Source organism: Topomyia yanbarensis, chromosome 3, assembly GCF_030247195.1.
Source record: "Topomyia yanbarensis strain Yona2022 chromosome 3, ASM3024719v1, whole genome shotgun sequence".
NCBI classification, from domain to species: domain Eukaryota; kingdom Metazoa; phylum Arthropoda; class Insecta; order Diptera; family Culicidae; genus Topomyia; species Topomyia yanbarensis.
Window position 1 is genome coordinate 248,708,273 of NC_080672.1, and position 15,866 is coordinate 248,724,138.

General features: G+C 42.5%; 1 protein-coding gene across 1 annotated transcript in view; it reads right to left on the reverse strand.

The window, feature by feature from the left end:
* The window catches only part of LOC131690514 (uncharacterized), an 84,536-nt gene that overhangs the window by 31,809 nt on the left and 36,861 nt on the right, over positions 1-15,866 (reverse strand). The window contains exons 2-3 of the mRNA XM_058976354.1: positions 10,651-10,747; positions 10,000-10,173 (exon numbers count right to left, since the gene is read on the reverse strand). Coding sequence (XP_058832337.1) covers positions 10,000-10,173; positions 10,651-10,747 — 271 coding nt within the window. The remainder of the gene's footprint in view (positions 1-9,999; positions 10,174-10,650; positions 10,748-15,866) is intronic.

Sequence of the window (15,866 nt, forward strand, 5' to 3'; positions counted from 1 at the left end):
ACCGTAACGAAAAGTTTAGTGCGCGTGTGCGACGGTAGATTCCCGTCGAAAAGTGCCGGCCCGTGGTTCGGGCGCGTAAGTTTGTGGTTTTGGGTCGCCGGAGAAGGGAAGCTAATTGCAAAGGAGCCACTCGCTTCCCCCGGCTAACTACAAAGGACCCAGTGATACCACGCCGCCCTCACTGTGGAGGATCAGCCGAACGAGCATTGCTCTCCTCCACAGTTAATCGCAAAGGAGGGCGAAGCAGGTAGGACAACGGATCCACCTGAGGTAGTTTACTGCGGTATCTACCAGGGTCATTCACGGGGAGTGAGTGGACCCGGCGATTAGTCGCCCTGTCGCTTGGGAGGTTCCAACAAAAGAGCCTTGCTCACCTCCCCAGCTAATCGAAAAGGACCGCTGCCGGAGCAGCCGACGGAAACAATCCAAATACACGGCCGTTGTTGTCCCGGCCGGAGGGAACCCGCCAGTAGCAGCAGCAGTTAAATGGACAGTGGAGGAGAGTGACAGTGGAAAATAAACACGGTAAAATTAAATTTATTTGTTGGTATTCCGTTAGTTTGTTGTGTTACGAAAATCCGAAATTCTGTAGAGGCACCTAGGCCGCCCTGAAGTAAAGGGTACGCCGGGCAAATAAGAACCCGAGTAGCGGGGAAACCCCTATTTACATTTGGCGCACAGCGCAAAACACACTAAAAAAAATATTTTCCTATTTTGGAAAATATTTTTTTCTTCCGGAGTGTGGGGTGCTTCTACTAAATCTAGGATTTTCGTAGAACAGTCGGTGAGGTTTCTTTCGCAATATTGTTTCGCGGTCGTATTATTTATTTATTTACATTTTTTGGCGTATTTTTTCGATTTTTTGTTTTTTCCTTTTTATTTTTGTCCGAATTTGTGGATTGCGTTGTTTGTGTTTGGTCTGCCGGACGAGTAGTTTGAAGGTTGTTGTCATTTATTCGGTTGCGGTGGCCAATCGCCTTGTATTCTCAATCCGGTTTGAGACATTTTTGGAGCAGCTTGATTTCCTGAAATTTTAAGGGAATCGTTAGTGGGCGAAAAATCAGAAATAATACCGTGTCAGTACTTACATGCTTTGTGTCTTGGTGATTTCTTCCAATATAGCGCAAGTTATGATGGCGTTGGAGAAATTCAACCAAGCGTGTGTGTTCATGCGCGTCGATCATTTACATTTCGATGAGCTGGATTTTGAGTTGCTATCTCGAAGCATTTTTATCTCTCCTGATTCGGATCTTTCGGGTGTCCAGCGGCAGCGGCGTCTTCGGGGAATTTTGTCGCATGAGCGGTCGTCTCGGAGGGAATTAGTTCGCAATTTCCGGGGTGACGTGGGTGAAGAAAAGGAGATCTGCCTTGGTAAATTACTAACAATCAAGGAAGATCTCCAGTACCGGTGCCCAAACAAGGAGATTTACCGAACACGGTTGCTTCATTTGGGGTCTAGGCTCCAGGTTATCCGAAATTATGCGGCAGGGGAGGTCAACCAGGAAATTTCGGGGTTGCTGGAGGAAGTTCTAGCAGTTTATGCCAGTCATTTCAGCGACGAACAGGCAGCACTTCCTCCCGACAACCAAGAAGGGGAGGATGGAGAAATTTTGGGAGATTTGCTGAGTACAGACGTACCTGCAATTCCACAGGGATCCAATCCTTCCGATAACGAAGGATCTCTTTCCAAACAGCTCGTAGGAGACGACCTGTTGCGTGTCTTGTGCGAGATGAGGGACGAGATTCGACATTTGCGACAGCAATCCGACGATAATAAAGCCCTAGCGTCTCAGGGGTCTGATGCTTTTTCAAAAGCTACCGAAACGCTAATGGGCGGGATTGCTTCACTGACAACAATTTCGTCAGTTTTGAGAAAGACGGTTCAAGAAGTTGTCTCACTTCGTGAATCCGTGGAACTTCGGGCACTAGTACATCAGAAGGAAAGTGCTTCCGAGAAGGATCTGCAGACCGATCTGGAAGATTTGCGTTTGATGGACGTACCCGATTCATTTGATGCACCAGAGATTCCTCGCCCAACACTGGCGCCCAGTCCCGATCAATTTGTGTTGAAGCGAGGATTCTCGGGTCAACAAAATCTATGTCTATCACTTCCTATTGAGAAACCGAAACAGAATACTGGATTCACAGCCCCGTACCAAGCTCAGAACCAGCCTTACGTTCCTGAATTGACCGAACAGCTGGCGGGACCATCATATCCGAACTTTTCGATATCCACCAATGCGGGAAACGGACCGATGGTGGCCCCCAGGAATTACTCGCGAAACCCGCAACGCGTCGCTGATTGGAAGATTCGGAAGTATGCTGGAACTGATGAAGGAACTGGACTTAATGAGTTTTTGGACACCGTAGCAAATTACGCTGCGTGTGAACAAATGTGCGAAGATGAACTTTTCAATTCTGCGATGCATTTGTTCACTGGCAATGCTTTGACCTGGTATCAGGCTATGCGTGCGCAAAACCGGTTGTTTAACTGGAACCATCTTGTATGCGAGCTCAAGGTAAATTTTGTACATCCTGAACTTGATGCTACGCTCAAAATGAAGGCTCTCCAGCGCCGGCAGATGCGCAACGAATCTTTCCAGGAATATTTCCTGGAAATGGAGAAAATATTTCGTGCGATGACGGTTCCAATGGCACCGAGCGAAAAACTCGACGTTCTCAAGCGGAACCTGAAAGCCGACTATAAACAAATGCTAATCCTCAGGCCAGTGAACACGCTTTCAGAATTGATGAGTCTTGGTAAATCGATCGACGCCTCCAAGACGCCGATTTATCAGAAAGTTTTCGGTTCTTCTCGGGAAGTTGCTGCTTATTCTGATAATCCACCACAAAACAAACAAAACCAAAAGGAAGGTGGACAGAATAACGGCAACGCAAAATCCAAAACGTTTTGGAGCAAGAATGCCAAACCGGCAGGTCTTGATTCAAACAAGCCTCCTGACAACCAGAAAAAGAAACAGCAAGGGAATCAGGACGGAAAGAATCTCGAGGGAAACAATCAAAAACCAATCGAACCACCGCAGAAACCTATAATGTGTCTGGAGTATTTGGTGGAAAAGCATCGTCCTCCCGTGCTCGGCGTCTGCTACAATTGTGGAGACAAAGGACATGAATTTGAGGAATGCCGGAAACCAAATTGGGTCTTCTGGATCGTGTGTGGTTTTAAAGGTTTTGATGTTTCTCGTTGCCCTTACTGCCTAAAAAACGGGATCAGAACCAACTGAAGTCGCAGTTGGCAGTAAAACAGCGCTCCAAACAACAACTAACAATCCATCCCCAGATTTACGACAGTTTTCGACCGGCTTGTGATGAGGACTATGATAATTCGTTGTCTGTCGAAACCATCGTCCTTGACGACCCGTTCGACAACCGTCCATTTGCAATTGTCGCAGTGTACGGCAAATCCTTCAAAGCCTTGCTCGACAGTGGTAGTAACGCCACGATTATAACTAAAAAGCTATACCGAAAGTTTTCGAAAAGTCCCTTGAAAAGGTTGGAACGACCATTCGAACTACGTTCTGCAAATGGTCAATCCTTACCAATCATTGGACAAGCGTATCTCCCGTATACTTTTCAAAATTTGACAAAGGTCCTATGCACTCTTGTAGTAGAGCATCTGACCGTCAACTCCATTCTAGGTATGGACTTTTGGCGCGCCTTTGGGATTTCTCCTGAGATACAAAACTGTGCTCCGTTGAACTCAGGTCAGGAATCAGAAGACGATGAAGAAGATGAAGTACCGCGTGAGTCGATACTCACTTCGGAACAGTTAGCGCGCGTAGAAGAAGTAAAGAAGTGTTTCCAGGCAGTAGAGCCCGGAAAGCTAAGCCCAACCTCATTCACAGAGCACAGGATTGTCATCAAAGATGAATTCCAAGGTGCGGCACCCGTTTGCCGATATCCTTATCATATGAGCCCAAAGAAACTGTCTAAGGTCTGGGAAGAAGTTGACCGATGGCGGTCTATGGGAATTATCGAGGAGTCTGATTCGGATTGGTCGCTTAATATTGTGGCGGTCACGAAACCAGACGACTCAATTCGCCTTTGTCTAGACGCTAGGCCTCTCAATGAGCGTACTGTACGAGATGCATACCCTCTGCCCCACCCTGGGCGAATATTGGGCGGCTTACCCAAGGCGAAGTACCTGTCTACTATAGACTTGAAGGAGGCCTTTCTCCAGGTACCCCTGGCCAAGGATAGTCGCAAATATACTGCTTTCAGTGTTCCCGGCAGGGGTATGTTCCAATTTACTCGTCTACCATTTGGTCTCGTCAACAGCCCCGCTACTCTGGCGCGACTGATGGACCAGGTTCTAGGACGAGGTAAATGGGAACCTTACGTTTTCGTCTACCTAGATGACATCATCGTGGTAAGCGAAACGTTCGAGCATCACATACAGTTGCTCAAAGCAGTGGCCGATTGTCTAGCAAGAGCCAACCTAACCATCAATTTGGAAAAATCCCGTTTTGGAGTCCCCGAACTAAAGTTTCTTGGTTATTTGTTGAATCGGGATGGACTCAAGGTCAATCCTGACAAAATTCAGCCGATTCTCGACTACGAGAGACCGGTTACCGTGACGAAACTTCGTCGTTTCCTCGGTATGTGCGGTTATTACCGCCGCTTCATTGATCGGTTCAGTGAGGTCACTGCTCCCTTGAGCGATCTTCTCAAAACGAAAACCAAGAGCTTAGTTTGGAACTCCGAGGCAGAACTCGCGTTCCTTAAAATTAAGGAACTTCTAGTCACTCCTCCAGTTTTAGTCCCACCAGACTTCTCCAAAGAGTTTATCCTTCAGACAGACGCTAGTGACGTAGCAGTCGCTGCTGTTCTGGTGCAGGAGTATCCCGAGGGTGAGAAAGTAGTTGCTTACTTTTCGCACAAACTGACCACTCCCCAAAGGAACTATCATGCAACTGAAAAGGAAGGTCTGGCGGTGATAATGGCGGTTGAACACTTTCGAGGTTACTTGGAAGGTTATCATTTTCGACTGGTCACTGATTCGTCAGCGATTACATGGATACTGAAGACTAAATGGAAAACCAGTTCACGTTTGAGTCGTTGGAGTTTAGAATTGCAACTCTACGACATGTCTATTGAGCACCGGAAAGGCAAGGACAATGTCGTTCCAGATGCGTTATCCCGGGCCGTAGCAGCCGTTTCCGCTTTGTCCACCTCAGACTGGTACTGTTCCATGAAGTCCAAAGTTATCCAAAATCCTGACGACTATGCCGACTTCAAAGTAGAAAATGATCAACTTTTTAAGTATGTCAACTCAAAAGTTGTTCCGTGCGACTCGCGGTTCAGTTGGAAACTCGTCCCAGCACCCGAGTTCCGTCAAGATTTGATCCAACGTACCCACGAAAATTTGCTTCACGTGGGATACGATAAAACGATCCACGAAGTGCAGTTGCGATATTACTGGCCTCGTATGGGATCGGAAGTACGAAAGTTTATTCGAGAATGTGGGACGTGCAAGGAAATCAAAGCTCCTTTCGTCCCAGTCCAGCCCGAAATGGGTCAGTCGCGTGCGACTAATGTACCATGGCGAATGGTTTCTGTGGACTATATTGGTCCTCTTCCAAAAAGCAAACGTGGCAATCAACACTTGCTTGTCGTCCTCGACGTCTTCAGCAAGTACGTCATGTTAACCCCCGTTCGCAAAATCGCTAGTACGTCACTCTGTACGATACTGCGCGAACAGTGGTTCAATCGCCATGGTAGCCCGGAAATTCTGCTAAGCGACAATGCCTCCACTTTCACCTCGAAGGAGTTCAGTCAATTCATAAAAGAAACCAACGTCAAACATTGGCTGAACTCCCGCTATCATTCGCAGGCTAACCCAGTGGAGCGAACAAATCGCTCGATAAACACCGCAATCCGGGCATATGCTCGAACCGAGCAGCGCAACTGGGATGTCCACATCACCGATGTGGAGCGCATCCTAAATACTACCGTTCATTCCTCCACTGGGTTTAGTCCTCATTTCATTATACACGGGTGTGAAATGGCATCTGCCGATGACTTCAGCAGGGTTTCCGGTGAGGGTGACCTAGAAACAAGACACCAACAGATAGACAAAATCCGGGAGATTGTGGTCAAGAATTTGGCAAAGGCAAGCGAGGGCATTCGACATCAGTACAACTTGCGTCATCGAAAATATGCCAAGCCATTCAACGAGGAACAAATGGTGTACCGTCGAAACATGAAGTTGTCGAATGCACTCGAGTCTTACAATGCTAAACTTGGACCACAATACTTACCGGCAAAAATTATCACCAAAAGGGGTGTATCCTCCTACGAGCTGGAGGATTTAGCATGTAAAAATCTCGGAGTTTGGCCAGCAAATCTCCTTAAACCAGCATAAAAAACTTTTCCGTGCCGTTTGTGGACTGACGGTATGCTTTTATATGGATTACTCACTTGGGAGTTTTCCAAAAGCAACCGTCAGTTCCCAACGGCAACAACACGGACTTTGTTCCGAATAAAAAAAAAAAACAAAATAAGTTTCTCTGTCCTCTCTATTAAATTCGAGGAAGACCAAAACTGCTGCGGGAAGGTTCTTCAAAACCATCCCTCCTGCAATTTTTCAGAGCCACACTCGCGCAGTGTGGTAAACAAACATCCGCACAACATATATGCTCTGGCACCGGTGACGGTTGCGGAGGGGTGGAATTCTCCACTTAAAAACAAGTATACTACACCGTACCGTCGTTTGGTCAACGGATGCATACACAAAACTATCTGCCGTATTCGGCAAACCGAAAAATTAAATTCTTTTGCGCCCCACTCACGCAGTGAGGTAACCAAATAATTACACTTAACGTATGCCCCGGGACCTGGCACGGCAGCGGCGGAGTGGAATTTACACACTTTAAAACAGAAAAATTTTACACCGTCCCGGACGCATCAAAAAAACATTATTTGCTGCCGTGTTCGGCTACATAAAATAAACAAACTTTTTTGCACCGGCACTCGGGATGTTTACGGTTAGGTAATGCACTTACTTCATCCAGAAAATGTGCTAGAAAGGCACAAATTGCACTAACGGTAGTATCTTCCGAGTGTCGGATGCTTACATACTCTCACTGCCGTGTTGCGGCCACAAAAAACTTGTTTAAATCCCTTTTCTGAGGGGAACACTCGCACCTACGGGTGCATCAAATTATAAAAATCCCCTTGTTTGGGACACCAAAAACGTATTCACCTGTCTCTACCTCGATAGGGACACAAAAAAACTCCCGCGGCTAATTCCCGACCGAAACTATCGCGAGAAAACGCGCGAATTGACCGTAAACCGGATAAAAATCGTGAAATACGATGCGGGCGACGATTCCGCGATCCGTATTGTTTTGTTTTGATGATGATTCATTCATCCATTCAGATGGATGATATCATCATTTTTGACACTTTCCCCGATGTTCGCATCAATGCTCTGCATCATGCAGGTGTAGCCCGATTTGGATCAGAGTAGTGTGAGTGGAAGAGCGAACGGGGTAAAAAGCGCCTCGCGTCTTCGATTTCGAATCGAATAAAATTTCATTTCGCATAATTTTGGGTTTGTGGTTAAACCTGGGGTGGTTCGTTTGATTCCAGCGGGAATCATTTTGATCTATTTAAATTATGCGAAAGACATTTAGTTTTTTTTGACATGATTTTTTTTTTTTGACATGAATTATTGATAAATTGCGGAAGAAATAATTAGGTGTAGTTAGTTTTTCTTTGTTTATTTATTTATTAATTTCGTTCATAATTATTGTATCGGTGTTAGGTGTTAGTTTAGAAAAAAAATTGTTGTCAATTTTTTTTCCACCCGGTGTGGGCGAGATTGTAACCCGTCAGGGTAACAATTTAGCACTGGGTGGAAATATACCCTTTCGTGCGTACTCTCTCCGTAGAGTGTATTGTTTACGAAAATTTATGCTCACCGCTGTTTCGATACCGTTCACTTTTTCTTGTAAATTTTTGTATAGTTTCGCGTTTGTGAACGGTTTTGTGCGTACAGATAGGTGTAGAAAATTTTGTTAAACATTTGTCAATAACTAACATAGGGCTTAGGTAGGTTACCGCGCTCCTCTTGCTGTTATATTGGTTGCTGTTTATGCTGCAAAGGAGATGACAGTTATGCGGCGGTGCGGTTTTGTGGTGATGGTGTTTGTTTTGGTGGAGTGGAAAAGGCGGCCATCGTGAAAAAACCAGAAAGCGACGAACCACGGTAGTGATCAGACGTCCAGAAGATTGTTTTTTCTCGGGACAGTTTCCCGCCACCGTAACGAAAAGTTTAGTGCGCGTGTGCGACGGTAGATTCCCGTCGAAAAGTGCCGGCCCGTGGTTCGGGCGCGTAAGTTTGTGGTTTTGGGTCGCCGGAGAAGGGAAGCTAATTGCAAAGGAGCCACTCGCTTCCCCCGGCTAACTACAAAGGACCCAGTGATACCACGCCGCCCTCACTGTGGAGGATCAGCCGAACGAGCATTGCTCTCCTCCACAGTTAATCGCAAAGGAGGGCGAAGCAGGTAGGACAACGGATCCACCTGAGGTAGTTTACTGCGGTATCTACCAGGGTCATTCACGGGGAGTGAGTGGACCCGGCGATTAGTCGCCCTGTCGCTTGGGAGGTTCCAACAAAAGAGCCTTGCTCACCTCCCCAGCTAATCGAAAAGGACCGCTGCCGGAGCAGCCGACGGAAACAATCCAAATACACGGCCGTTGTTGTCCCGGCCGGAGGGAACCCGCCAGTAGCAGCAGCAGTTAAACGGACAGTGGAGGAGAGTGACAGTGGAAAATAAACACGGTAAAATTAAATTTATTTGTTGGTATTCCGTTAGTTTGTTGTGTTACGAAAATCCGAAATTCTGTAGAGGCACCTAGGCCGCCCTGAAGTAAAGGGTACGCCGGGCAAATAAGAACCCGAGTAGCGGGGAAACCCCTATTTACAACGACTAGAATATTTTAGTCCTGCCAGCCATTCAGTCCTCGGCACAAAGAAACTTCTTGACTATCGGATTTCTGTTTTAAGTCGCCCTTTACGACATGGGAGCAGGAACCCAGTGGATCAATTCTTGGTTGAGAAAACTTCAATCCGTCTCATTGCCACACGGCCCCTAGGCTGTTTTTTCGACGAGAGATAATAGACAATTATCAACCTCCCAGAAAGCAGGGAAGCGGAAAACTCTGAAAGGAGCGCAAGGGGACGTACTGTAGTTCATTGTCATTCCAAACTAAACAGCACATGTTATTTAGGTTTGTATTTGTATATGGTACGTTTCATTGGACACGCGTCTCGACCGTCTTCGATGCAACGAAGTCAGATGGAGCATGCATTAGTAAACTCAACGGAACGTCAAGAAACGAGTATGACCCTAGTTCAATGTACACTAATCGGCAACAAAATCAGTCATAAAACATCGAAAAAATGCTATGGTCTGGAATCTATTCAACGTAATAAGTAATAAGTAATAAGTAATAAGTAAAGTAATAAGAACATATGAATATTCGATTCAAATATTTTACTACCAGCAAATGCTAGTTTTATTGTGAGTTTTAGAAACAATACATACCATATATGCAATGTTCCGTGTGTAATTTGATACTAGTGAGACATGTTGCATATTATGACTAGCATAAGTAAATTGTCCTCTATCCAGTTCGTAATATACGACTGTATCGTAATGTTGCCACATACAATAGTTTTGCGGTATAGCTAAAGCGGCTGGTTCCATATTTTATTTTAGTATCATTGGGATTATGGCAATTTTGATCTATACAAAATATTGGTTAGGAAATCTGTCTAAATAGAACATGATTCCAATAGCAAGAGTCTCCCTTGCGGTGGAAACATGTCGCATCTTTCCTTCCTACTAGTACTACGGTGATCAGCACACCATAATTATACTTGTACGTAGCCAATTTGTTATCCACTTGATTAGGGAATATTGGTTATCACTCCACATAGTTTGAATAATAGATGAGCAATCGACTTACCAGCTTTTATCACATCGACACCTGTTGGGTACCACCGTTCTCCTTGTCGCAGCAATAACAGCACAGTGTTGTTGGCTAGTGTCCGGAAATACTCTCCATCCTCTACTTGAGTACCATCACATTCTAGAACTAACCGAACAGGCTCTGATGCTGGTACTCCTAGTTTGTCCTTCCCTACAAATAAATTTATACCAATTATATTAATTACTTATTAAAGACATGGTTACAGAAATGTTGCTCAAATTATTACTGTGTTACAAAAGCACTTTTTGGAATTTGCTTATTCTTTGCTATACTATAAAATTCTTGGGGTCGTGAGAGTGCCATGCCACAATGCGCAGAATCTGTACTACACATATATAATCTTCGTGATACGCATACCACCACGTGTAGGTCATTTTCACAGACAACTGCGATCACAATTTCTACCGATTGATTATTAACTGGTTGTATGTGTCTTTGACACCAATTTTGATTCATCCTACTACATGCAGAGGATGCTGTTCGGGAGCAGGATCTGTTTCTGTCTCTCGGTGAATTCCCGTTCCAGCTTGGCCTACTTTTCTCTATTTTGATGATTTATACTCCTTTTGGAAGTTTATCTCTTTTCGTGTACATTTCACTACGCTGGATTTGATACGTCCGACTTACCTCTAACAATTAGTTCCTCAAAACTACCTACGACGAGACCTTTACGGACATTGCGCCAACTGTCCCAGATTTTTAAAGGCCTCTTGCCACGAGACTCCTATAAAGACAATAAAGATACATACAATGATTCATTATTATACTGATTAGGATGGTATTTGTTTCGTTCTATGCTATTACCGAAGCCATTCCTTGTCGAAAGTTTAAACAATTGCATCCCCAAATTGGTTTGGATACACCGAGAGTGCATAGCGCTGCAGACCACATTCCTAGAGTGTGTGTTATGTAGTTATGATATTTCGTTTGAAACCACCGTTCCAGGTTCAATGCTCCAATGGAGAGTTACGAAATGTAGAGCAAGCAGTTTTTACCACGTTCTCGGAGATTCCTTCAGTAGAAATTATTGTCGGTTCGTGGCTTGAAAAAGCATAAATCCTTCATATACGCTGTCGCTTAAAATAATCCTTCAATCTCAAACATTTCAGTCGTTTTTCAATAATTCGTAGAAATATGTTTTGTTTGTTAGTTAGCGTTTCATTGTATAAACGATGCATTAAAATATATTTTTATAACTGTAGTAATAAATATAAAAAACTTATATCACAGTTAGATTCACCAATTAAATTCACTCTTTTTTGTGTTCTGTCTATAGTCTTGTTAAAAGTTCACGGAAATACGTCTAAATCACTGTCATGTCCTTTGTATACTGCCACAAATTGTTGCAGCCAGAGCCTGGATGAGCTTCCTTTATGTGCCACGAAATACATAGCACATGAGGCTCTGCGTTGGCCTATATTTCAACTTGCTGCACATTTGGCTTCTGCCACAGCCACACTTTAGCCTACAGTAACTCCCTGCTTACTATTATTGCTGCACTGAAAAGTTTTCGGGTTAACTTTTTCTTGCCAGCACAAAGAAGTCTTAATTTCATTCACACTATTGTTCGTGTGGTTGCATAAGTTTCGTTTCAACATTTTTTTGGTTTGCTCGATTCCAAATTCGATGAGTACTAGCGTAACTTACACCCTAAACACAGCATTGGAAGCAGAAGGTCTGTAAGAACAGGTAGCGCGATGAGAAAATGCAGTGTATGATCCTTTCGTATCCAATGATTATCGTAGAGTGCACTGCCCTCGTGACCGAATGACGAGAGCGGTCGTTTACGTGTCGTATAACCTCGTTTTCCAACAAAGCAGCACACCAAATGCAATAAATTACAAGGCAGGAGCGCTCTCTATATATGTATTTCGCTTATGTGCGCTTTTCCAGTTATGTTGGGAGGAAGTATGCAAAAAATCAAGACGATTCGAAAAACCCAGAGAAAGAGAGATAGGAATTTGTTTTCACGCTCCGAGCTTTCCGTTCTCAACCCAATTTTAGAGCGAAAAGTGAAACTTTGACGTTATGGCCATACTCTCGCTCGACCCGGTGCGGCTTGCTCTCAGATTTTGAGTCTTGTATCTAATCTGATTTCCATGTGCATCCTTTTCATAATTTCGGTTAAACTAATTGCACAGTCAAGATTTCCCTAGTGCAGAAAAATGTAACATCTGCTTACTGATTTCTGTGGATTCGGTTTCCACTGGACTACAAAGCTTATGCCGTTGGCAGTGAAAGGGCGGGTTTCGGAAATAGTGACCGGTGGACGAACTTAGGGGAGAGTAAGGCACTTGATCCTTGGGGATATTTGATTCCCTGGTCATATCTCATAATCTATACATCAAAATTTTCCACAATACAAAAAGAAAATGAAATATTTGGTCGTTTATGATGTTTAAAAAACAAATCCAACGTATTTCATTTGGTTTGGAAAAGTTATGCAATATTTTAGAAAATATGTGTTGAATTCCATTTCGAATTTTCAAGTACGATTACTTTCTGAGGGCTTTTGTCTACACAACACATACAAAAAAATAAATTTTGTTCACCTCATACAATAGGTATCTTTGGTCCCTGTAACACTGGGTACACTTGATCCCTATAATTAGCTCTCTCAAACACTTTTGAAATGCGTAGAAATAGAAAAACATAATTTTCATAAAGTACCTGGCACTATTAATTGATCTAAAAAGTTTTTTTCCGTGAACAAATTATGGTATATGTTACTGAAGGTTGGAGAAGCCAGTTAAACAGCACTCATTCACCGCAAATGCTTGTCTTGACTTTCTACTGTGATTAAAGTTTGTCGTGCACCTAAAAAGATAGTCTAATTAATTAATTTGTCAGGACAGGTGATTAACTGAACATTCATGTCTATTAGTCATAGTGTGCTTTGTTTCTTTAGCCCTAGTAGGCAGGGAATCAAGTTACCACACGTTTTTATAAAAACCTCGTTTTGACATGGTTTTCAAAATTGTTTATATTACTGAGAGGGGATTGTATTCGGATTTACATATTATTCATAGCTCTTACAATTCAAATTGACTACAAAATGGCGAGTTTTTCAATTTAAGTTTTTATTTCATTGAAAAGTTATGAGAAAAAAACAAAAGTGGGATCAAGTGTACCTACTCTCCCCTATGGTTACCATATTCCAGCGAGCACGTATTCAGGTACTTTGTTGTGCAGGATGTAATACCGCAGGCTTGAAAGAGATTATATATTTTGGGTAACCTATTGTATGTTCATTTTAGGATACCCGGATTTTATAACTTAGGTACGGTATTGTATTGTTTATACTCCCCCCACCCTAAATCGTGAAAAATGTGAAGTTAGAGCACATACCATTTTTTTTGTCTCCGCTTAGTTCGATTGATGTTCAACCCTTTATTCCCATTCTGAGAGAATATGAGGAAAATTACAATATAATTATCGAGAAGATTGCCCGCCCGCTGTTTTTGGCAAAAAATTAAATATTTTAAAAACCTTATTTTTTCTTGGAATTTTTTTCTTGGAAATAAACGCTGATAATATATGCAATATTTTACAACTTAAACGGTATGAATGTCAAGAGAAGAAAACCGATTAAAATTGTATTTGTTTGAAAAATTGCTTAAGAAATAATAGAAATAGTTGAGTCAAACCACGTCAAGTGGGTCTCGAAAATTCCACAAAATCACTGATTTTCATGACTAAATTTTAACAATAGAACTGATGTCGTTATAAACAATAGAAGTTAAGATTTGCTCATCATAATTTTCTGCGTACTAAATGATAGATACCACAAAGTGCTCAACGCAAGTTTGAACATGCCCGTTGGTCGAGTGCGCGTGAGCCGTGTCTAGTGCATTATCGTGGGCATCATCGCAATGCGCCGCATGATGGAAGAGTGCGGCGCGTGGCAAAAAACTTCATATCTCTGGATAGGAACAAAATGACAAAAATATCTTTACAGATTATTGAAGATGAACGTTTTCCGCGTCATTTGACATATTCATCGATTTTTTTCAGTGCGAACATGAAAATATTTTAAATTGTTTATTAAAAATGTATGTAAAATACTGCTATTAAAACAAATATTCCATAAATAGATACTTAAATGACAGTGTAAACGTCATTCTACGAGTGTGCAAAATTTCATTCAATTATCTAGAGTAGTTTTTGAGATATAAGAAATTGAAAAAAATGCAATTTTATTGTTTTCAAAAGTTTAAAAGCCTATATGTAATTCAAACAAAAAAAACCTATTTTAATCCACCTAGCGGTGCAATTGTGCCTTTCTCAATCATGAATCACGAGAATGTGTGCGTTGTTTATATTCATTAAAAGAGTTCGAGTTCTAAAATTTTGAAAAAAAAAACAGCCACGGTAATATTGAACTGAAAAACCTATTTTAATCCACCTAGCGGTGCAATTGTGCCTTTCTCAATCATGAATCACGAGAATGTGTGCGTTGTTTATATTCATTAAAAGAGTTCGAGTTCTAAAATTTTGAAAAAAAAACAGCCACGGTAATATTGAACTGAAAAAAGGTGCAAAATCGGCAAAGTCCCAAAAAGTCGATTTTTACAAAAAAAAAAATTTCCAGATAACATAAAATCTCGACGTTTCATGCATTTTAAAGATGTTTGGCATCAAAAATACGAATTCGATTTCTGAAATTTCATGGGGTCCCCCCTTTGAAAAAAAAATTGAGTTCTGGCTTATATGGGAATTTCATATGTGACCGGACGATTTAGTCTATATTTCCGGACCCATATAAGCGATCCGTACGAAATTTTATAGACATCTGTGGGGATATTATAGCTATCATTTGGAACTAAGTTTGTGAAAATCGGCCCAACCATTTCAGGGAAACTGATGTGAGTTCGTAAATTTTGAAAGATGGCCGCTTTTCCCGGGCACTTCCGGAACCGTCTATGGTGGTCAATGTAGTCAACGAAAGTTTGGTTGGCCGTCGGTGACCTAGAACAACATATTTAAGTTGTTTGAGAGACATTTTAGCGAAATTTTTACCTTTTTTGCTTTCATCGGAGTATCGGTTTGAATCACAATTTGCTATGTGATCGCACGCCACAACCTGTAACTCCGGAACCGGAAGTCGGATCGGGATGAAATTAAATAGCCATTTACGGGGACGCAATACCTTTCATTTGAGGCCAAGTTTAGTCGAATCGGTCTAGCCATCTCCGAGAAACCGATGTGACTGTTATTCTGAATTTAGATACTTCCGCCGGGGCTTCCGGAACCGAGGATGGTGGCCAATGTGGCCAAATAGACTTTGAATGGATGTTAGTGACCTAATACTACAAATCGAAGCAGTTGTGGTCATATTTTGGAAAATTTTTCACCTTTATGCATTCATTGCAGAATTTATTAAAATCGACATTTTCTGCGTGTTCGTATTTATCACCCTGTAATTCCGGAACCGGAAGTCGGATCCATTAGAAATTCAATAGCAGCCTATGGGAATGTTGCACCTTTCATTTGAGACTAAGTTTGTCAAAATCGGTTCAGCCATCTCTGAGAAAAATGAGTGACATTTTTGGTCACATACACACACACATACATACATACATACATACATACACACATACATACACACACACAGACATTTGCCGAACTCGACGAACTGAATCGAATGGTATATGTCACTCGGCCCTCCGGGCCTCCGTTAAAAAGTCGGTTTTCAGAGCAATTGCAATACCTTTCTATTGAGAAAGGCAAAAAGGTGCAAAATCGGCAAAGTCCCAAAAAGTCGATTTTTACAAAAAAATTTTTTCGAGATAACATAAAATCTCGACGTTTCATGCATTTTAAAGATGTTTGGCATCAAAAAT